Source organism: Lacerta agilis, chromosome 15 (genome assembly GCF_009819535.1).
Source record: "Lacerta agilis isolate rLacAgi1 chromosome 15, rLacAgi1.pri, whole genome shotgun sequence".
NCBI lineage: Eukaryota > Metazoa > Chordata > Lepidosauria > Squamata > Lacertidae > Lacerta > Lacerta agilis.
This window is the reverse complement of record NC_046326.1, coordinates 26,342,501-26,366,651: the sequence shown is the minus strand read 5'-3', so window position 1 is coordinate 26,366,651 and position 24,151 is coordinate 26,342,501. Positions and strand designations below refer to the sequence as shown.

The window sequence follows — 24,151 nt, the reverse complement described above, 5'->3', positions numbered from 1 at the left end:
CCAAAACAGATTAAAATTACCGCAACTTTCTAAGCATCTGGGCAGGCTTGTCTAAACAGGAATGTTTTTATCAGGTGCTGAAAAGTATAGATGGAAGACACCTGCTAGATTTCAATAGGCAAGGAATTCCAAAGAGCTGGTGCTGCCACACTAAATGATTGAGTTCTTACAAATGCAGAATAGGTATTGGGTGGCAGCTGCAACAGACAGTGTCCTTCCCACTGATGGAAGTGGTTGAGTGGGTTATGGCAATGTTGTAGGCCGGGTGACTGGAGGCCCCTGCCAAGGGCATAGCTGTCAACTTTCCCTTTTTTGGCAGGAAATTCCCTTATTCCAGCGCCGTTTCCCATTGCAGAAAAAGGGAAAGTTGACAGCTATGGCTGTTTCCCAATGCAAAAAAAAGGGAGGTTGACAGCTCTGGCCAAGGGCCTAGCCAGACTTACACCGCCATACCAGGAATGCACTGTGAGTTTATAACTTTCTTCCCTGGTCCTTAGACAAGCTCTGCATTGGCTTGCTCATGGAAACAGATGAATAGGTAGGCAGGTAAACAGAATCAAGGGCCAGGATAAAGGCAAACAACTGCCTCATGAAGGTGCTGGACACACCTCTTTGCCGAGGGAATTCCATCACAAATACCCATCAGGAAGCACCCTCCAAACCCTGACAGACAGGAATATTGTCACAATCTTCACAACAGTCCATGAAAGTCTGATCAGCACAAAAATTACGCCCATTTTTCTGATGAGGGGTTGAGGCTGTGTGAGCAAGAGAGGTTTTTCTAAGTCCGTCTCTGGACTTTGTAGGCGAGGCGACAGTCAAAACCCAGGCCTTTGCGACTCAAGAGTTTGCCTTTTTCTTCGTGACTCCACACTGGCTGTTGTTAACCCACCTTCCTCTCTAAGGAGCTCAAGGTGGGGTATAAAGTGATCCCCCCCATTTAATCCCCACAACAACCCTGTGAAGTAGGTTAGGCCGAGAGGCAGTGACTGGCCCAAGGTCACCCAGTGAGCTTCTTGGTCACATGGGGGGATTTGAACCCTGCCCTCTGACAGGTCCATGGTGGTCACACTGTTTTGAGCTGCACCTGCAAGGTCTTTGGTCTCCAGGCTGCAAGGTGTGTGCGAACAGGAGCATGAAATAAAGAAGGAGTATCTGCGGACGAAGGAAGGAGGACAATGGAAAAGGTTATTTGTTTAATTGCAAGGGGCCGGTAACAGGCTGTGCTCAGAAGTGCACACAGAGTGCTTTCCAAGTCGGAAATGATAAGGCGAAGGCTAATGAAGAGAAGGGAGACTGAACGCAGCAGCCTAAGGCACTTTTTGGCACACTCAGAGTGCATCTTTCTTTAGAAAAACACATACATGCACACACAAACATCCTTTTGGCTGGCTCTTTTGGCTTGTCAAGGCTTTCCTGGGGTTCAGGAAAAACGCAGAAGATCTGGCCACAAACACAACGCAACAGCCCTGTGAAAAAAAGCAGAGTCAGTGGAACTGAGGAACTTCAATGAGAGAGGGGCTGCGCTGAAGTGGGGCGAAGGGGCTGCAGAGGAGGCAGGAAAAAGAACAGCAAACGCTGCAGATGGTCTCACTCTCCGAGAGAGAGAGAGAGAGAGAGACCCATAATTGCAAAAGTCAGCTAAACTCGCTCTGGCTCTTTAAAACGCGAGGCGAGCGCGCCGCAGCGCGCTACTAGGAGGCACCGGGCGAGCTGCAAGTGGCTGAGGGCAGGCCCAATAAGCGCCTTCAGCACCTCCCCTCGGAGAAAAAAGCAGCAGGCGAAGGAAAAGCAACTCTGGCTCCGAAGCCTTGATTAAAAAAAAAAGAAAAGAAAAGGGACAGAAATTGGCACACGGCGGCGATGTATATAAAGCTCTCCTAGCAAGCGCGCTGCCTGTTTGCAAAGCCAGGCACCGTCGAGGGGGGTGGTAGCAGGAGCGCGCCGGCCGCGATGCCTCGCTGAGTGAGTGAGTGAGCGGGCGGCGGGCTGATCCCTGACGCGGAGGACCTGCAGTTGCCCCGGCCCGCGCCCTCCCCGCCGCGCCATGCCGCTCCTCCTGCTCCTCCTCCGTCGGGGTGCCCTCTTGCTCTGCCTGACCGTCCTGCGAGGGCTGTGCGCCCCGGCGGAGACGGAGCTGGTCACCCCCATCCGCCTGGACCCGTCCCCGGAGGGCGGGCGGCCGTATTTCCATGGGCCCCCCGAGGGCGCCCCCGTCGGGCAAGGAGCCACCTTCCAGATCACGGCTTTCCACCAGGATTTCTACCTGCACCTGCGCCCCGACGCCCAGTTCCTGGCGCCCGCCTTCGCCACGCAGTACCTGGGCAGCGCCCCGACGGCGGGGGCGGCTGAGCAGGAGGGAGACCTGCGCCGTTGCTTCTACTCCGGGGACGTCAATGCGGACGCGGACTCTTTCGCGGCTCTGAGCCTCTGCGGAGGGCTGACGGGGGCTTTCGGCTACCGCGGCGCCGAGTACCTCATCCGCCCCGTCGAGAACGGCGGCGGGAACCGGGCGCTGTGGAGCGGCCCCGGGGAGCACCTGCTGCAGCGCCGGAGCGTGCCGGGTCCCGCCGTCCCCACTTCCCGCTGCGGCGTAGGCTCGGACTGGAACCCGGCCATCCTGCAAGCCCTGGAGAAGTACAAGGGGGCCCCCGGGGCCCGACGGGGCCCCCGCAACGGGACGGGCCACGCGCCGCCGCCTCCGCCGCCCAGGGCCAAGCGCTTCGTCTCTATCCCGCGCTACGTGGAGACGCTGGTGGTGGCGGACGAGTCCATGGCCAAGTTCCATGGCGGCGACCTGCAGCACTACCTGCTGACCCTCATGGCCACGGCGGCGCGCCTCTACCGGCACCCCAGCATCCAGAACCCAATCCAGCTGGCCGTGGTCAAGTTCCTGGTCATCGGGCAGGACGACAAGGGGCCCAAGGTGACGAGCAACGCCGCCCTCAGCCTGCGCAACTTCTGCGCGTGGCAGAAGAAGTTGAACAAGGGCAGCGACAAGCACCCCGAGTACTGGGACACCGCCATCCTCTTCACGAAGCAGGTGGGTGGTGGCGATCTGACGGGGTGGGTTGACGGGTTGCCTCATGGCTCCTCCGGCTCGTCCCCCAGGGCTGGAGGACCACAAGGTGCTGCCAAGCGGGGTGGGTGCATCTCGCCTCCACCCTAGTGGTCTCTGCAGGGGCGTCGAATGGGTCCTTCGAGGGAAGAGCCTTGAGGTTGGAGGTAGCGCGGGTGAGGCTAGTTCCCCTCCTTGGCCAGCAGGAGGCGCTGTAACAATGATGGTTTTTACTAATCCAACATTCTCTGTGTGTATGGTTCGGGGTTCTGGTTTATTGCATCTGTATCCAGCCTTTTCCTCCAAGGAGCTCAAGGTGACGAGTGTGGTTCTCCCCTCCATCATTTAATCCCCACAACAGCCCTGCGAGGTAGGGTTGCTGTGAAGCGACTGGCCCCAGGTCGGGCACTGAGCTTCATGACCTGTGTGCGCACGCACACACGCACATGTAAATGTGTGGTTGAACCCTGACCTCTCCCAGGTCCTACTCTGACACTGTAATCTTCATAATGCCATGAGGTAGGTTAGGCTGAGAGGCAGTGACTTGCCTAAGGTCTCCCAGTGAGCTTCATGTGCTGAGCGAGAATTTGAACCCTGATCTCCCAAGGTGCTGGTTTGACACTCTGACCACTGCACCACTCTTGACTCCTCCTGAAGCCGCATTAGTCCCTGTCCCCTTTCCCTTAGTCCAGTTTGGTTCCCTTCAGATGTTGTCAGATTACAGCTTTCATCACCTCCTCACCATTGGCCATGCAGGGCAGGGGCTGATAGGAGTTTTCGTCTAGTGTTTCTAGGGCATCATGTTGAGGAAGGGCACTGTGGCCTCAGTGACCTTCAGGCTACCATGTCCAGTGCACATTTACTTAGGAATAAGCCCCATTTGTTCTCAACGGGTGGAGACTTTTCCCCAAATTAATTCAGGATTAGGTTGCACCTGCCCCCAATGAGCCACGAGAAGATGCCTGGCCAAATGAAAAGCGATAGCGCTTACTTGGCCGGTCACTTTCGGCTTTGCTGATTTTTCCAGAGAAGTGCAGGGAACCTGGGAAGCTGCTCTGATGCCGTTCTCCTTTGTTTAGCCCACTACACTGCTGCCTGCCTGGATTGGCAGTGCCCTTTGTGGGTCCCAGGCAGGTCCCAGTGTCTTAAGGAAGCTCCTAGTTATGATGGCGGCACTCTGCCTCCAGCGTTCAGGTTTCCCCAGATGAGAATCCCGCTGGCCGCTGAACCAGATGCTGGACTAGATTGGCATATTCCCTGAGCCAGCGGGGCTCACTTTTTTATGTTCTGATCTTTTTGCTGAAGCTGCCAGGGGGACGTGGGTTTGGGACCTTCTGTGTGGGATGCATGCGAACCAGCCTTGCTCTCTGCCGCCACCACCACCACCCCAATTGCTTGGTTGCAGCTCAGAGGGGAGCACGTGGGTTGTGAGCTTGGCATACGTGGAATTCCTTTTGAACAGCAGCCCAGAAAGAAATAAAAAAAAGTGGGTAGAGAAAAAACACCCGTTGGCACAGTTTTTTTTGCGAGGCCAGTAAATGGGTCAAGAGAGAGACATTCTTCAGGAAGAGTCATTTGTGACAAGAAGCTGCCCTTTGCCAGTGGAGCATCTCGCTGGGCGGGGCGGAGCCACGATGCTTCTCTCTGCTCTTCCTGTCTCTCCCTCCCTCCCTCCTTCTCTCCTTCCTGCCTCTGCCAACTGGGCCAGAGCTGCCAATTACCCAATGCAGCATCTCGGTTTGCCTGCCATGATGTGGCTGAGAAAACCATTGCAGGATGCGTTTGTAGTTGCACCTTGGGAGTAATTAAAAAAAACAACAACACAAAGAACTTAAAATAGGAAAAAGGCAATTAATAGAGGTGATTAAGAATATAAGAAGAGGCTGCTGGGTCAGGCCAATGGCCCATCTAGTCCAGTATCCTGTTCTCACAGAGGCCAACCAGATGCCCCTTATGGAACACCTGAAAGTAAGAATTGAGCACAAGAGCCCTGTGGTTTTCAGCAGCTGGTACTCGGAATCACTGCTGCCTCCAATTGTGGAGGCAGAGCGTAACCATCCTGGCTCATAGAAGAAGAAGAAGAGTTTGGATTTGATATCCCACATTTCACTACCTGAAGGAGTCTCAAAGCGGCTAACATTCTCCTTTCCCTTCCTCCCCCACAACAAACCCTCTGTGAGGTGAGTGGGGCTGAGAGACTTCAGAGAAGTGTGACTAGCCCAAGGTCACCCAGCAGCTGCATGTGGAGGAGTGGAGACGTGAATCCGGTTCCCCAGATTACAAGACTACCGCTCTTAACCACTACACCACACTGGCTCTCATAGCCACTGATAGCCCTCTCCTCCTCCTCCTCCTCCTCCTCCTCCTCCTCCTCCTCCTCCATTAATTTATCCAATCCTCTTTTCAAGCCATCCAAGTTGGTGGCCATCACTGCCTGCTGTGGGAGGGAGTTCCACAGTTTAAGTCTGAACTCCATAAAGAAGTACTTTTAAAAATCTGTCCTAAATATTTGAACGTTCAACTTCAAATATTTTTCATTATATTTCACATAATAGGAGATACATAAATTGTAGGAACCATGTGGAGAAAGTGGAAAGAGATGCATCCATTCCCCTGCGCCCCGTCCCCTAGGATGCTAAAATGTAGAGCAGGGGTGGGGAACCTGGAAGTCCAATTGCCCCTGGAGCATCGGAGGTCCCCCTCCTGACTTGGGATCACTCTCTGAAATTAACCGGCAGCAGATTCAGCAGACAGAAGAAAAATATCTCTTTCCTCCTTCCCTGCATAGTGAATTCATAGGTTTTCCTTGCACCATGAAATGGTTATGGCTGTTGACATAAGTCCTGATACTTAAATGGAGACCCTCCATATTCAGAGGCAGTCTACCTAGAACATAGTTGTTGTTGTGGGATGTGGTTGCAGTGGGAACCTTTGATGCTGTTGGATTCCAGCTTCTCTCCACCCAAGCCGGCGTGACCAATAGTCAGGGATGATAGGAGCTGTAAGAGAGGCAGGGAAGTCCTATGAAAAGGAAGTTAGGATCAATGGACTTTTGGTTTCATCCAGCTCTTCTCATGTTCTTGTTGGTCACACAGAGCCAGGGATTTACTTTGTTTTCTGAAACCGCCCCCTCCCAACAGCTGGGCATAGCACCAATCTCTTTCTGAAATCTCTTGCAGAACCCTCTTATTGCATGAGGTTTTGGAAACGTGAGACCCATTGGGATGTCTCCCCCACCACTAATGTACTGTCTTTCTTTAGAAATTGTTAACTCTCACGTGCCTCATGTGTGAAGTGGGATTTATTCCCCCAGAGTAATTTTTCATGTCAACATCCGTTTACAGTGGATGTAAACAAGTTAAGTTTGTCTGGCTGCACGACTTTGCCCTTAAATAAACATTCCTGCGATTTCCCCGCTTAATTAGAAGGATTTGCTACTTCCTTTCCTGCTGTTCCTTTTGTGTTTGGGGTGGTGTTTGTGAAATCCAGTGGAGAGAGCAAAGTTAAGTCCTTAGTTTGTCAGTGGAAATTTCATGGCAGTCAGGGATGTCAGATCAGTAGTGGCTGCTGTCCGTGGGGACTGGTGGGGTAGAAGTCCGGGAGCCCAACAGTAGGTGGCGCCAGAGCCAATGATAGGCAGAGCCGATTCATTCTAGCTTGGTCCCTGTCCTCCTCCTCTCTGTTGAGTTATACAAGGGCAACTCTGAGACAGCGGAGGAGGAAGATGACAGGCAGTGCCACCCCTTGGCTGGGTGTAAGTGGGAAGGCAGGCAGGTGGGGGGCAGCCTAAGGTTGGTGGACAATGCCCACTTTGCCCTAAAGGACCAATCTCTGCTGACATCCATCATGCATTTCCTTCTGGAATCTATTACTTATTGCCAGGGGCTCAAGGTTCTCGCCATCCTCATTTGATCCTCAAAACAACCCTGCGGGGTAGGTTAGGGTGAGAGGCAGGGACTGGCCCCCAGTAAGCTTCATGGGGATTTGAACCCGGTTCTCCCCAGTGCTAGTCCAAAACTCTAACCACTACACTGGAACCCTGGTCTCCCAATATTTTATCTCTCTCTGTGTGTGTGTGTGTGCGCGCACACACACACACACACACACACACACACACACACACACACTAAACCAGGGGCCAGCAAACTTTTTCAGCAGAGGTCAGTGTCCACTGTCCCTCAGACCTTGTAGGGGGGCCGGACTATATTTTGAAAAAAATATATGAACAAATTCCTATGCCCCACAAATAACCCAGAGATGCATTTTAAATAAAAGCACACATTCTACTCATGTAAAAACACGCTGATTCCCGGACCGTCTGCGGGCCGCATTTAGAAGGTGATTGGGCTGCATCCGGCCCCCGGGCCTTAGTTTGGGGACCCCTGCTCTAAACTTCCAATGTTCTGGTTCCCATTTCATCTTCACAACAACCCTGTGAGGTAGGTCAGGCTGAGTGGCAATGCCTGGCCCTCAAGGTCGCCCAGTGAGCTTTGTGACCAAGTGGGGATTATATCCCTGGTGTCCCAGGTCCTAGTCGGGCCCTCTTATCCGCTGCATCACACTGGCTCTCATCCTGAAACCAGCATCTTTTTCAATAAGGCACGAGCTGGCTGGGCCTGTTCCTAACTCCTCCCCTCTGTAGCCCCTGGGCTCCTGCATCTCCATGTTGATGCTGACAGCCTGAGCATCCTCTGCGATTGCTCCTTGAGGCTGTGGGCTTCGTGCCCGGCAGGAATGCAACTGCTCCCTCCAGACCCGGCCGCTAAGCAGCCATCATCGCCTAAGAACGAGTGGTTTTTGCTTCCCTACACCTGGACGGGCTTCAGGCAGGTGATTGACTTGGAAATCTCCTCAAGGAATCCCTTGTCATCTTCGGGCTGAACCTTGGCTACACACACTGTTCTGATCCATGGCAGCCTTCCCAGTTTCGCTCGCAGGAAACATTTGTACGCCTCCAATTGGGATTTCTCATTTGACACGGCAGGAGCTTTGGCCAAACTTGTATCGGGAAACGTTCTGACCGTTCTGTTTCCATCTCTACCATTTGCTCGTTGCCTTCCTTCTCCTCCTCCAGGGTCCTGTTGCCTAAGTGAAGGCTTCCTCCTCTGTGTTTGTGCGGACGGCTGCTGTGATAGGCAAGATGAAGGAGGCGCTTCTTGCCTTGGGTCTCAGGCAAAAAAATGCCTCACCTTCTTAACCTCAGATACATGGCCATAGTCTGGGCGTCAGAAACCAGTGGCCCTTTAATTGCTGTTGGACAACAGCTCCCATCATTTCCAACAATAGCTGTGATTCCTCCATTGCAAGGCATTGGACCAGATGACTCAATGACCCTTTGGGTCCCAAGTGATGCAATGAATATAGGGAGGGCCACATCTCTATTTGCTGATGGAGAAAGAATAGAACAAAACTGTTGGTAGGAATGAAAGGCATCGTGATTGTGTATTTGTGTGTGCAAGAAACCAGCACAACACACTTGACCACGAACGTGTGTGAAATATCTCCAAGACTATTCCATCCTTCATTCCTTCCATGACTACAGCCAAATGACCACAGCTACCTGTATGACTCACACCTAGACTTGGGTTTTTTTTGGGGGGGGGCAGAGGCTGCAATCACATGGCAGAGGCTGCAATCATATGCTCTCTCACCTGGAGAAGGGTCCCATGCAACTCAGTGGAACTTGTTTGAGAGGAGACATTGGGGCGATGGCAAATTCTGAAGTGCGGGAATGCATTGTGATGGCAACTACTATGGCAGGGATGGGGAACCTCAGGCCTGGGTGCTAAATGTGCCCCCACCCGGGTCTTTCTGTGTGGCCCCCAAGGATCTCCCCTTCTGAAGCACACCTTCTGTTCTATGGCATCTTTGAGTGCTTTTGCCTGGTTGGATTTGAACTGTGATCCTGCTCCTTCCTTGCCTGGATGGAGGACAGGACAGGTGCAGGTGTGTCAAACCTCTGATTTCTGACTGGCTAGTAAGCAGCTTATTGTAAAAAAGTAAGAGTGACACCCATCGGTCCGCCCAATTTTGTATCTGGCTCCTGCATGTGCCACCCCTGCAGTACAGCTATAGGGACTGTGTGTTCCTTTAGTTGTTAGCCAGACCAAAGACATACTCACAAGTTAGACCACCGTCCATTGCATTGACTGCAATCCTGCGCATCACTTTCTGGGAGTAAGCTGAGTTCCGTGGTACTTCTGACTGTAAGAGGTTCAACTTGCAAAATACATTGAGCTTCAGGAACAGGTTTTTCTGCCAGCTGCAATGGCAGCCTTTTCAGTTAGAAATGCTACCATCTTGCAAAGACATGTGGAGGACAACAACAACAACAACAACAAGGCTCCTATCTGACTAGTGTGAAGCAGGTACCTCATCAAAGAAATGGAAGGAAGTACCTAGCCTTGATTATTTTTCTTGTTCTCTGACTTCCTCGGTGCTAACATCCCACAAATCCTGGGGGTGGGGGAAACGACAACCTTGAAACCTCATTCAGTTGCTGGAGAAAAGAGGGTCCATCAATTACTCTGGTTCTGCAATAGATGATGTCATCGCTCATGCTTTGAAAAAGGTCCCCAAACTGTGCTTCCTCACATCCTCCCTCTGCTGCACCACCGGGAGTAAACATGTGTGGGATTGGATTGCAAAACTCCTAGAAAGGGATGCAGACTTTGAGGTGGTGAGTGAACATGGGACTCCGCCCTGTGACGAACCCTCCTTCCCTTGTCCCCTCAATTCCTCCCACGATATCAGACTGGAACAAGCCAGGTTTGACTGTTCCTTCTCTGCCGGTCTATTGAGTTGGGACTGCAGGAGGCTCAGATGGAATGCATTAGTGCAGGATGTGGCTCGGGACAATGAGACCCTTGCCTTGTTGAAAACGAGACCTGGAGCTTTTCCACCGACTTTGGAAGGAGGGAGCCAGAGGCTTCCCCCAGCTGCTGTGTCCCAGCAGTGTGGCAACGGAAGTGAATGTGACAAATGCGATATTATTTGCTGGATTGTCAAAAAGCCGCCTTTATGGAAAAGGGGGAGAGAAAAGAATTGTTTCTGCATGTTAGGAATCCGAAACAGTGCTTCAGCCTCTCAACTGCCAAGGGAACAGTAAAAAGAAAAAGAAAGGGTGAGGGAGGAAGAATACATATTTTTAATAGATAAAGCAAGGTGTCTTAGATTTTCATTTTCCTCCCGATTCTGTGGAATTCTATCCTGGAGCAGATGAGTAACTCCCTTTCCCCTTTTCTTTTCAGGATGAGGGTTTCCACTGAGTAGGTTCCAAAATAAAACACTTTCTGGAATCGCAGGAAATTGGGCTCCACGAGTTTATAGCTATTTAGGCAATGTGATGACTACAAGGCTCAGATTTAGTGTTGACCTTCAGTTCAACCTGAGCTGCGTGTCCTGATCCTTAAAAAACATCAGATGGAGAGATAAACGTGGGTGCAGAGTCATGCGACTTCAGGCTGATGGGGCAGGGAGGCTGGAAGGAAACATAGAATCATAGAATAGAATTTGTAGAGTTGAATGGGGTATACCAGTGGTCATCTAGTCCACCCCATGCAATGCAAGATTTATTTAGGCCAGACTTAAATAAAACAAAAATCATTGCATCTAGAAAACTAACATGTCAGGGAAAAGGTGTGACTAGAACTCTTCCTCCCTTGATATCTGTTGCCGGGTTTTTTGTTTTTTTGCAGAAGCAGGAGCTTTCGGCTCTGATTCTCTCCTCCCCACACCGCAGACTACAATGGTAGAATTCAGAACCATTTCTACTCTAAAGTCTTGTAAGGACTGTTGGGTTTGAGTTGTGTGCCCTTGAATCCGATGCCCTCCCTCTGGGCCGGTTGTGAGCAATGACAACAAAAGAGTGGGCAGCTTCTCTTTGCATCCGTAGCTTGTGTCCAATGCTAGTTCTACTCAAGAGCAGGCCCTTTGAAATGAATGAGTCATGTCTGCTAACTTCAGCAGGTCTCCTCTGAGAAGGACTAGCATTGGAGGCAACCAAATACCTTGAATCTATTGGGGAAGCTTCCCAGGGATGGGGTGACTTTTTTGGATCAGAACCTGTCTGATTTAAGAAGATGTAGACTCTCTGCACACTGTCCATTTAAAGCACATCTGGAGCACATTTTCTCCCTCAAAGAATTATGGGCACTGTAGTTTAAGTGCTGTTGGGAACTGTACCACTGCGAAGGGCAAACTACAGTGCCCAGGATTCTTTGAGGGAAAGAATGTCCCTTGAATGTCCCTTAAAGGTGTACCACAGCTTACAAGTATGAAAAAGGCAGCCTACGGAGTTATGTTTGGGGAGAGTTTGTGCTGCAGCATTCCTGGGGCCTTGTCCCATCTTCCAAATAATAGCCAGCTTGCATTTTTTGCGCATTACTGAGCTGCTCATTCCTCAAACCCCAATGTGAGGGCACTGGATCAATGGAGACATCTGCCTTTCTTGAACTCCTCCATCTGTGGTCTCTTGATACCGCAAAATGTATCTGCCTGCCAAAAAGGCTGTTACGTAAACCCCGAGCTCTTGTTTCATTAAAAAAGGAGGGAGGGCAACAAGCTAATTGATAGGCAGTTTGCAGTGGCAGTCAACAAGTCCCATGCAGAGCAGCTGGCGGGCAGGTTGGGGTGTTTGCCTTCTCTTTCTGGTATCAGGAAGTTTTGGAAAAGGCCAAGGTTACTCAGGCAGGAGTGGCACCAAACTTGAGAATGGCTGCAGCTCAATAGTAGAACATCAGTTTTGCAGGCAGATCTCTGGTTCAATCCCTGGAATCTCCAACTAGGACTGGGAGAGACCGCTTGTCTAAAATCCTGGAGGCAGCTGCTGCCAGTCAGTGTAGACAGTGCAGAGCTAGATGGACCAATAGTGTTTTTTTTTTTTATAAAGAGTTTATTGGTTTTCTTCATAACAAAGAATAATCCAACACCAACACCAACATTAACCCAGACACACACCCACCCACAATTATATCAAAACAAATACAAACATACCAAAGATTCTTTTTCTTATTCAAATACTAAAAAAAAAATTCTTATTCCGAATCTTTAACAGTGACTTCCCCTGCCTTCTCTCCTTCGGTTTCAATTCCAAATTCTACTTTAATAACTTCATCTCTCAACAAATTAAATTCATTTAAAAATTCTAAACTAAACATTCTTCTTAAGTTCTTATTTTTTAGTTTACAATAATATCTCACTTCTTATCTTGAATAAAATCACTTCATATTGTAACTTCATAGTAGTTAATAACAAAATTCCATATCATAACATATTATTCTTAAAACAAATCATAACAAATATCTTCTTTCTCTTAAACTGCTGCTAATAACATAAAAATCAAAATATCCCTTTTCTAATTCAAAAAAGACTTAAAATCTTGACACACCGGCTTCAGGATACCATAATCAATCATTTATGTTTAACCCTTAATACAATTCACCCTATCCCCCTTCTAGCCATTGTCCTTCTCCACCTTACTCCGGAACCACTCCTCAAATTGTCCTCTTTTCTTATAAGTCCACAGATCCAAACACAGTCCACAACTGTCCTTGCATCGGGCATCAGGGTACACAGTTCCTCTTCTTCCAGCTTCTCCGGTTCAATGTTGCATTCTTCTTTTGTTTGTAGACATCTTAGTTCTTTGCCCATCACTCCCGAGCTCTCACCTCGAGGGTTGGATATAACAATCTTCTCCGTCCCGGGTCTGCCACCCCCAAAGGACGTTTCTTTTCCCCGGAGTCGCCAAGCCGTTTCACTCTGTTCTTCAATCATCCCCTTCAGCTCTTTGCCAAGGCTCTCTTCCATTGTATCAATAACCTGAAAGGTCTCCTCTGTGGGAAGCACATTTTTCTTCATGTCCCAGTTCAAAACCGTCAGTTTCTGGTTAAGCAGTTCCAGTCTCAAAAAAGTAATCCTTTGTTCATCAGTTAATCCAGAGTTCATAACAAGCTCAAAGACAAAGCCCAACATGGTAGAAGCGGGCATAGGTGTCAAATTTCAGTTTCTATTTCAGTGTTTTTCCATCTTAGTACCAGTAGTTTTCCACTCCAACTCGGACTTTCGCAGCCATTTCCCCTGAAACCAGGGCGCAAAGACCATAACTTTAAAAAGAGATATTCTCCATCATCTTACTCCCCATAGGGAGATCTAAATAGTCTCACTTGTCAAAAGATCAGAACATTGTAACCATCATTGTAACAGCAGTCTATCAAAACAGTTATTTTCTTGCCACCGAAGGGAGGGGGGCAGGCTTCCTTTCCATGATGCCTCCCGGATCGTTAAAAAGTCCAAAAAATAAATTCAATCCAGTACTCACAACCACCGGGCTTCCCTTTTTCCTTCTTCTTCAGGGAGAACGATAACGCGGACCACGGGCGGCTGCCGCCGCTCCACGTCCCGGTTGGGGCATGTCCCCTATAGCCCGGCTCCGTTGTCCCTTCACCCCCACTCCCCCTTTACAGGGGGAACGAGGGAAGGGTTCAGAGCCATAATGGGCCCGCCGGGGAGCCCGGGGTGCAGGACGCTCTTCCCGCACCCCACCGGAGCCCCGCTTTGCGGTAGCATTCCTGTGGAGGCAGCTGCAATTGACTTTATTCTCCAGCTGTTTCATCCTGATCTTCCACGCAGGTATGAATTGGAAGTCTCATTCTTTGGTGGTAATGGTGTAGCCTAGCAGCTGCAACTCTGTCCCATAGGATGAGCCCTGCCAGATCAGAACAGAGTCCAGCATCCTGTTTCACACACTGCCCAACCATGTTCCCATGGGAAGCTCACAAGTAAGATGTGAGTACCAACAGTCCTCTCCTGCAGAAATCTCCTGGAACTCTCTGGCTCTCTCTGGGTGATCTTAAGCCACCCTTCCATACCTGCAGTTTGGGGATGATAATACTGAGAGCCTACTTTACAGGATGGTTGCTAGGATTGCAGCAAGATAATGTTTGCAAAACACTCAGATGCACTGCTCTAATTAGAAGGTGCTTGGTTGCATGATGAAACTTGGGAGATGCACCAACAGTGACTTTTAAAGTGATATTGGAAAGATCCCCATGTGCAGGGTCATGAAGGCACATGAGAATGTCGTATTGGTGAGGTCCAGTTCTGTGGTTTGTTCTGGAGAACAGAGGAAAACATGGTGTAAATGCAATCAACAATATTTAGCATTTACCCTATATGCTAAATCCAGCTTCAAAGAGACTGTGATCTACTTGCACTGTATTGATTTGTCTTGATCAAAGTTGTTGAGCTTTTTTTGGGGGTAAAGGTAAAGGCACTTCATATACATTATCCCAGGACTCCTCCTAGCTTGGGATGCCTGAGGAACTTGGCATTCATAAATTCTGATGCCCATTGACCTGATTTACATCTTCAAATGGGCAGGTCGATGCGGAAATGGGATGGGGAAAACTTATGAATGAACATGTGCAAAACAGACGTGGTCAGGAAATAGAGTGATCTGCCTATCTCTCTGCTTACAACAGTCCTGTAGGGCAGGCCAGTCTTACTCTTTCCATACTGCAAATGTGGGCAGGGCAGGGAGTGGTCTGGCTGAAAACAGCAGCTGACTTATAGCTACTATACACACCTTCTGTCATAGCACTACACGATTCGCTTACAATTTGTTTACAGAAAGGCACCTTTCCTGTAAAAATAAAGACTTTCCTTTAACCTCTTACTATCCACCAGTGATCTCAAGCAATGATACTAGACAGGATCCAGGGCCTGTCCTCATAAGCTGCATGCTAGGTCAATGAAGGTAGAATGATCTCCAAGGAAAAATGACTTAGGGTGACCTGGGGCGGGGCAAGGGGGCATTAAAGGAGGGCCTGTTAAAAGCTCCTTGTTAATCTCTGCCTGCAGCCAGGAGGCAAGGCTCACTGGACAAAGCTATCTTTAGCCATCTCACACCTTAACTTTTCCTGTAACACCAATTGCAGTCGTTAACAGTCGTTAACAGGTTTTCCACACCTATCAGCCAATCACCCATTGCCACCACCCTTCTGAGTAATACCCCTCCCCACCCTCTCACTATATATAAGGGTCTGGTGACTTCTGTTTCAGTGTATCTGAAGAAGTGTGCATGCACACAAAAGTTCATACCGAGAACAAATTTAGTTGGTCTCTAAGGTGCTACAGGAAGGATATATTTTTTAAATTTTGTAGAGAAAGTGGGTCAGTATGTCAGTGCAAGTCTTAGGCAAAAAGCCAAGAGAACCTTTCAGCTAGCAAGGCAAGGAGAACTAAAATAAAGAAAAAAGGAATGAGTAAGGCAAAAGAAACAACCAATTTCCATTTTTTGGTCAGAGGCAGTAATGCTTCTGAATAGCAGTTGATGGAACCACAGGAGGAGGGTTGCTCTTGGGTCCCGAATGAGGGCTTCTCCATTGGGGCATCTGAGATCAGGATGCCTCTCTAGATGAGCTCTTTTGCTGTTCCCATAAAGCAACATTTCTCCCTCTCCATTTAACTAAGGTATGACTTATAGGCTGCACTTTCTGAACCTAGAAGGTTTTCAGGAACTAAATACCCATCATGCTCTGCTTCCTCTGGGCTGCACGTTTGGACAAGGAGCAGGGGCAAGCTAGGATTGTGTCCACAGTTGGCTTCTTTGCCTCAACACTAAGTTGGGCTGCCCTGCAGATGCCACTGGACTCCAGCCCCAACCAGCCCCAAGCAACATAGCCAATGGCCAGGGTTGATGGGAGTTATCATCCCACCTGTGGGTCCACAGCTCCACCAGCCCTGGGTTCATTGTTGTGGACTGCATTTCTCCAACAGAAGAAGAGATGTGGAAGAGTATATGCAGAAAACGTTTCTGGAGATTGGTGAGAATTCACATAGACTTTGCAGGGAAGACCTGTGAGCATTAAAATCCGCCTTCCTGGATCAGAGCAAGGGGGTCCAGCTAGCGCTTCCTTATGTTCTCAGCTGAAGCTATCCTGATGCCTTTGAGAAGGCCACAAGCAGGACATGATGCTTGAGACGGCCAACCCCAACCTTTCTGGGTCCTGCTTACAAACCTATTTATACATTCAGCATAATGAGGTGGCCACATCAGCCTGAGAGAAGGGGTGAATGACATGTTTAAAATCCCCCCTTCATAGAAAAGTGACAAGCAAACAAGCCCAAACTCCCTGCACTTAGAAAGCTAACACTTACAGAAGGAAGCTTCTACCCTTTCTCTCGTGTGCTAGATTTCTGCATGCAAAGACACCTTTTTTTTTAATGGGGTGATATTTGTATTGCAATCTTATGCATGTTTACTCAGCAGTGACTCCCACTGCGTTCAGTGGGGCTTACTCCCAGGTAAGTGTGCCTTATAACCTCAAGCAAGCAATCCTACACCAATAGTCCCTAAAAAATGTTGCCGCGTACATTTTTTTCCTGAAACGTAAAGATTGACTTTCAATCTGAATCTGGTGGCCAAGTTATTTTGCAGGGTTTGGAGTTTCTCTGGCAAGGCATGTTGTATTTCAGAGTGGGTGTAAATGGTGAAAGCGACTAGAGGATGAACAGAGCGCGCAACGTAGCTGGATCCCATGGGGGAGGAATGGCTAGCCTGCTAGCCACGCAGGGCACAGCTCCAGTGGCCCTGAACTTGGAGCCTCTCACAGGAAGTTACTGTGTGTTCTCAGATGTTATCTTTGCAAGCGCAAGGGCTTGAACATTGTCCTTAAACTAACACAATCTCAAATGCTTAGATTCTTCAGTGTGAGATTCCAAACCACAAACAACCATGCTTTTAAGTAGTATGTCAGGGGTGGGGGACATCTGTGGTCCTCCAGATGTTGCTGAACTACAACTCCCACCATCTCTGACAATTGGCTGATGGGAGCTGGAGTCCAACAACACTCCTCACTGTGCAAGGGGATGTATTCAGCATGATGGCCTTGGCTGTGAACCTTCTGTGGAGTTGGCAGGTTGACTTGGAAATTATATTAACATGGGTCATTGCAAAGTGTGATAAGTGATCAACAGAGCTGTCTTGTGAGCTGAGAGCCTCTTCCCACCCACCCATGTTCCTCTTCTGCTAGCTGCCACCCTGCCTGAATCGTTCCAGAAAATGGGCGCAGGCCAAGGAATTTGGTAGATACTCATCTTGATCTCCTGAAAAGCAGGACATGACAATCTTGCTGATGGATGAGATTAGCTTCCTCCTGAAGCCCATCTATCACAATGAGGTGAATGTGATTCCCGTCCCCTGTGGCTGCAGGAAAACAGCCCCCTGGGGAACACCCCCCCTCCAATCTCTTGCTTCAAAATGTCTGTCAAAGCTCCTTAGTGAAAGCCTGTAATTGGCCTGTCATCAGTTTTGCATCATTATACTGTACCCAGTTTTACACTTGATAATCTTCATACTCTGTGCAAAGATGTGCCAGCAGGGATCCTGCCTCATCTTGACCTCATGTAATCCCTTTTAGCCCCTGGGGGTGGATCTACACACAGGAAAAAAGGCTATAAATAAGCCAGAAATTAAATCAAGGTAACAAAAGAAAAAAAAAAAAGAAACGCTATGGAAAATTGCTTAGAAATTTCTTTTTGCTCTCTGGTACCATCTGGTGTTGCATGTTTATAATGCATTCAAAATGCTGTTTCTTGACTAATGTAGCTGAGTCCTGGGACTCAGCAGATATAGCCCTGGGGCTTCATTGTGCCTTGAGGCATACTAGTGCCACATTCACACCATACATTGAAACCACTGCAATTTCACTTTAAGCAGTTATGGCTCCACCACAAAGAATTCTGGGAGCTGTAGTTTGTTAAGGGTGCCAAGAGTTGTTAGGGAGATTCCCCATTTCCCTTCCCTGAGCTGCAATTCCCACAGTACCCTGGGAAAAGGGCTTGACTGTGAAACCACTTTGGGAATTAGAGCAGTGTTTTTCAACCACTGTTCCGTGGCACACTAGTGTGCCGCGAGATGTTGCCTGGTGTGCCGTGGGAAAATTACTTTATATATAGTCAATATAGGCACAGAGTTAAATTTTTTAACATTTTCTAATGGTGGTGTGCCTCGTGATTTTTTTCATGAAACAAGTGTGCCTTTGCCCAAAAAAGGTTGAAAAACACTGAATTAGAGCTCTCCAAGAGGAATAGGGGTCTCCTAACAACTCTCAGTACCCTTGAACTAGAGCTCCCAGGATTCCTTGGGGGAAGCCACTCTGATTGTTCAGAGTAGGCTCATCATGCTTTGGCTGCATGGTGTAGATGTGGCCTTTAGAGCCAGCCCTGTACAACACCAGTAGCCCTTCATTCATCTTGAGGCTCTTACTGGGGCAAGAAATCTCATGTCCTTCTCTTGCATAAGGGCCAAAAGTTACATGTAGTGGCTCTAGAGTAGACCCACCAGTGAGCTGCATTACCAGATTGCTGTTAAGGACCAGTGATTACCTAACAGGATGGAGTTTTTGGCTCATTGCTCTCCGTTCACTTTCCTCTTTCTCTTTCTTTCATTATTTTTCGTCAAAGCTAGTGCCAGATTATCTGCTCCGTTGACCATCATCTGCCACAGAGAGGAGCGTGAGCTGGCTAGGGAGAGGCAGTTTTTGCGGAGACAATGGAAAGCTCTCTCTGGGTCACAATGACGAAGGGTTTCTCTGGTTAGCATCCAGCAGAGGAGAGGAAAGTGAATGGAGAGGAATTTTGGCTACGCTGGCAGAAGCAAATTCCAGAGGTGGAGAGAGAGAGAGAGAGAGAGAGAGAGAGAGAGAGTCTTATGGCACCCTGAAGATAAACAGCTGTATTGTTTGTGCACTAGTATCCCAGTGGATGCTAAACATTCGGGCGAATGGGGGCACCATCCCACCAACCTCAGTCCAGGGGGCTAGCATGGGCTGTAGTAGTAGTAGTAGTAGTAGCAGTAGTAGTAGTAATTAATGATAAATAATAAATAATACCCCACCCATCTGGCTGGGTTTCCCCAGCCACCTTCGGCGGCTCCCAAAACATGATAAAAGATCAAACATTAAAAACTTCCCTGAGCAGGGCTGCCTTCAGATGTCTTCTAAAAGTCAGGTAGTTGTTTATTTCCTTGACTTCTGATGGGAGGGCGTTCCACAGGGCGGGCACCACTACCGAGAAGGACCTCTGCCTGGTTCCATCTTCTTCCACCCTAGTCTTGGTCAGGCACCCCCAACCTAAGGTTACCAGACCTCCCCGTTTCTCGGGGACAGTCCCCGGATTTACAAATCAGTCCCCATACAAAATCTATTGAAGTTGAAAAGTGTCCCTGGATTCATTGAAAAAAATCTGGTAGCATTACCCCAACCTGCGGCCCTCCAGATGTTTTGGCATACAACTCCCATGATCCCTAGCTAACAGGACCAGTGGTCAGGGATGATGGGAATTGTAGTCCAAAACATCTGGAGGGCCGAAGGTTGGGAATGCCTGGTCCTGGTGTTGCCCTTGTAGATCTCAGCAAGTCAGAGGATAGGAATGAAGCTCTAATTCAGGCATAGGCAAACTCGGCCCTCCAGGTGTTTGGGGACTACAACTCCCATAATCCCTGACCGCTGGTCCTGTTAGCTAGGGATGATGGGAGTTGTAGTCCCAAAACATCTGGAGGGCTGAGTTTGCCTATGCCTGCTCTAATTAGTTGGCCCTGCCTGTAATTGGCTCTGGCGCCACCTACTGTTGAGCTCCCTGCTTTCCCACCCAACCATTCCCCACGAGCATTAGTTAGCCCACTGGTATCCCAACTCCTCCAGTCCTGATTCTTTTGTGTAATATTTATGACTTATCACGGCTGGCTCCCGGTGGCTCACATCCCGAGCATCTTCATTCTGGACTCCTTCAGCTGTCGGCGAGATTGCAGAAGACGATAGCGTTGAAATACGATGCATCTTCCCTAAAGGTTGAAGAATGCCCATGTGTGAATTCCATGCAGCCATTTATCTTCCTCCTCTCTCCCCCCACCTCAATCTCTTGTGTGGGCGCACTTCAAAGGAAATGATCCACACAGGAAAGGAGGAGGCTGCATTTGCCTCTGAGAAGGAGAAGCTCACGCAGGGACCTGAGTGGGATTGCATGACTCAGGATGCAAGCCCAGTCCTGGAGGTCAGCCACCTCTATGATGTTTGGAAAGGAATGCTCTCCTGGCAGGATCATCCCGTCAGCTGACTGTGCGCTGCTGGTGCAGAGGCATGGCGCTGATTCTCAGGCCGTTCAGGACTCGACAGAAGAAAGGCCCTCTTCACAGATAAGCAAAATCGCCAAAAGACGCGGCGATGTAGAGTTAGGCCACCTGTTTTCAGAAAACAAAAACAAAACTGCCACCATCATTATGACAAATCTGTGCTGCGACCGCATTTGGAATTCAGTGTACAGTTCTGGTTGCCTCACCTCCAAAAGGATGCGATAGAGTTGAAAAGGGGCAACCAAAACGATGATTAGAGGAAAGTTTTTTCCTCCTCTCGTAACACAGGGACTCGTGGACATCCAGTGAATGTTGGAAGATTCGGGACAGATAAAAGGAAGGCCTTCTTCAGGCAGCACAGAGTTAAACTGCGGAGCTTGCTCTCTTGGGAGACAGGGATGGCAACAACCTAGATAGGCAAACTTGGCCCTCCAGATGTTTTGGGACTACAACTCCCATCATCCCTAGCTAACAGGACCAGTGGTCAGGGATGATGGGATTTGTAGTCCCAAAACACCTCGAGGACCGAGTTTGCCTATGCCTGACCTAGATGGCTTTAAAAGAGGATTAGGCAAATTTGTGGAGGAGAAGGATTATCAGTGCTACTTGGCATGACGGCCACAGATGGAGGCAGCAAGGCTTCTGAATGCCAGTTGCTGGAAACCACAGGAGGGGAGAGGCCTTTTGGGCCTCAGGTCTTGCTTGTGGGCAACTGGTCGGCCACTGTGAGACTAGGATGCTGGACTGGATGGGCCATTGGCCTGATCCAGCAAGGTTTTTCTTTCATTTCCCCCCACCCCCGGAGCTCCCTGCTGTCACCAGGGAGCACCCCCAAAAATCCAAAATGATGAAAAGTAGAGGTTGGGACCCATGCCCTTGGTGTAACCCCAAGAGGATATCGGGTCCTCCATTAAAAGAGGGGACGTGTTGCGGTGCGACTGGCAACCCGACCCAGTGTTGTGGGGGTAATTGGAAATCATGGCCACAACCCCTGATAGGTCAGTCCTGTGTTGCCGGGGTGAAATCTGACCAATGGGGCATCATAAAATACCGCAACGCGGGACCTATTTAAGCCCATGCGAGGCTGCTGAGCTTCCTCTTTGGGGCCTTTCACATCGGAACACCCACCCACCTCACCCTATATTTAGGGCTTCTGCTTGACTTTGCTATGCCGTCATGTGTCATCTGTCGTTGGGACTGGGGCATGGCAGGAATTTTCCCCACTTGGCTGATTGGCTGGTGCCATTTGGGTTTCGCCTGCCGCGTAGCAATTAGTCACAACTTGTAAGTTGCGGATAGGCTCTGCTTCAGGTGATAGGTGTGGCACGTGATGTGGCCATGCCTATGCAAATGCAGGATATTCTGGTACAGGAATCCAGGGACTCATTGGTTTGTCGGTCCCTGAAAGGGGTCTGGCCGGTGCCCGAGTCCCGGGGACATCAGGACAGCTGATAGGTACCCCTACCAGCAGCTGTCCCTGGTGTTCATCCTTGTCTGTCCTACGAACGTGGCTCTGGGACAGTTCCGCTTGGAAGGGTGCAGGGAGATAGTCGAACCAGAACCTATGCAACCACTCACTTGGTTGTAATCAATAAAGTTGTGGCCTAAATTCTGCCAAAAACCAAATCAAATATCTGTCTCGTGTGTGAATTTATTTGGGGAGGATTAAAGGTCTAAACACACAAATGCTATGCTGCATTTGGGTAAGATGTTATTAAAGTGTTCTCCACCCTGCCATAACCTGCTGCGCTCTGCACCCTCTCCTTCGGGCTCCACATTGTGATCACGGAACATGACAGCACGCATTCCCATTGTTGTTTTAGTTTAACGTCGTTCCTGAGGGCATGCCTTGAATCTGTCCGCTCTGCTCTTGCGACTGGAGGATATGGAAGCAATTTGTAAGAATGCTAATGCCGGCACTGCCCTAACTGAAGCTCATGCGCTGGCCTCGGCAGGCAACATCTGCAAGCCATGATGTCAGCCCTGGCTCCTGACAGCAGCAACGGGGCTTATCGCTTAAGATGAGGATGTGGCAGAAATCCCCCACGGTGCCTCTGACGCTGGAGGCCGATGCTCTTGTCTTTTCCAGCTGGGCTGGTCACGGCCCGGGGGCTTTCATGTTTGCGAGATGAGAGGACGAGAGCTGCGAGGAAGTAGCTAACCTCCAGGCTTCCAGCCGGGGAGCCGAAACCCTTTCCTCTTTGCTTGCCCTTTGCCGACCGAGAGAGCATCTCTCGCACATGTGTGCGCACCACGGAGGCCTTTTTTCTGCCTGCCTCCTTGGCTGCAAAGAAAGCTGGAAAGTCTATCAGCAGCACCTTGTCAAGAGCAGGAGGGACGGCCTCCTCCATTGCGGAAGGAGCTCTTCCAAGCTTTGAAAGCGAAACCGCCTCGCTTCCCTTTTTGGCACTGGGGGTTTCCATCCCCTGTGCAGTTCTTTCAATGCTTTTTGAGGCCTATCTCCTGCCTCCACACCTTGATGCCAATAATCCTTCCTGCCCTGCTCTTATGCTACAGAACAGGGTTGCCAACTTGAATAAAATACCCCACCTTGCATAATCAATCGCAAGATACAGCATGCACACACCCTTTGAATGGGCAATGCCCATCAATTTTTTGGGAGGCCCCAGCAACTTCAAATATTTTATTTGGGGCCCCGAGGGGACCTTGGCTCCTAGGACTTGGCTCCTATGCTACAGAAGGTAGTCATGTCCAGCCACTGAGAGCCCCATTTCCCAGCTCTTCTCAGAATGGCAGGTTTACTAACCTGAGCTGCTCCACAAGGCTTTGGATTTTAAAGTGTGAATGTGACATGCAGGGGTTAGCAATCGCAGGGGTCCTTTGTGGCTTGGCGTGCCTTTTCCCAGCTTGTCGGGTTCACCAACTATGGTCGTTCCTGGACAGTGATAGCCTAATGGCTATAGTTGGGGTCGGATCTATTATGAAACTAATAAGCTTAAGATTTGGGGGCCCTAATCCCCAGATTTTAGTCCACATTGCTTTAAATTTTTTTTTGCATCTAGTAGACCTAATTGGAATCGCACAACTCAAATTGATTAATTTCCCCCTATATCTATTTCAACAATCCCAAAGTTTGAGAGTCGGTTGGCTCAGGGATATTATTTTTCTACTCACAATAATTAGCTGATAGAGGAAGTTAAGATGGGAGGTGCTGTAGAATTTCATCTGGATTGCATTTTAAAGTGAAATGGTCTAATTTTTACTTCCCAGACTAATATGTGGATTGGAATGCAGTTATCCTGCAGACTGAGCATTTCTCAGAATTTTGCAAAAATGCGTAAATGATCGTGCATTATGGGGGGGGGGAACACATGCAAAAATGTATATACTTGGGGGAAAGGCATACCACTTAAATGCAGACTTTATGTGTTTTAAAAGCAATGGCAGAAAACATGAGAGAATGGCCATTTGAGTCAATGTGTGTGAGAACGACACAGACCCAAAATAGACTGATCCTCCCATCCCTAGTTATGACTCTTATTGGCAAAAAATTTCCCTTCTATGGATGCAGAGCTTTGGTATGGACAGTTGAACCTAGCATTGATCCCCTTGCCTGCGATCAGCTTCAGAGACCCTGCTGTCTCACTTGTTGCTATTATTAGTTAGTATAAACTTTGCAGCTGCAAGGCCTGTTCAGTGGTGTCTCCACATCTGTGGAACTCCCTTCCCAATGGACTCCCTCTTTTCACCTTCTCTAGACATGCAATGAAAGTTTCTGTGTCCCACAAAGCTTTCTGTGTGCAAGGCTTCCTGACTGTATGTTGATTCAGTTTCTAGGTTCTTCTGCCGAAATGTTTGCTGACATACCTTTTTGTTCTTTGCTGTTGTTTTTATTTCATGGAACTGTAGAGCTGGAAGCGACTCAAAGGGTCGTCTAGCCCAACCCCCAGCGATGCAGAAATCACAACTATTTCTCCTGTTGTAAACCGCCTTGGAAAGAT

The 24,151-nt window shown here is 49.1% G+C and overlaps 1 protein-coding gene across 1 annotated transcript in view; it reads left to right on the top strand.

Annotated features, from left to right (window-relative positions):
- Positions 1-2,026: 2,026 nt before the first annotated feature.
- The window catches only part of ADAMTS15 (ADAM metallopeptidase with thrombospondin type 1 motif 15), a 37,825-nt gene continuing 15,700 nt past the window's right edge, over positions 2,027-24,151 (top strand). The window contains exon 1 of the mRNA XM_033171619.1: positions 2,027-3,043. Coding sequence (XP_033027510.1) covers positions 2,048-3,043 — 996 coding nt within the window. The 5' untranslated portion in view covers positions 2,027-2,047. The remainder of the gene's footprint in view (positions 3,044-24,151) is intronic.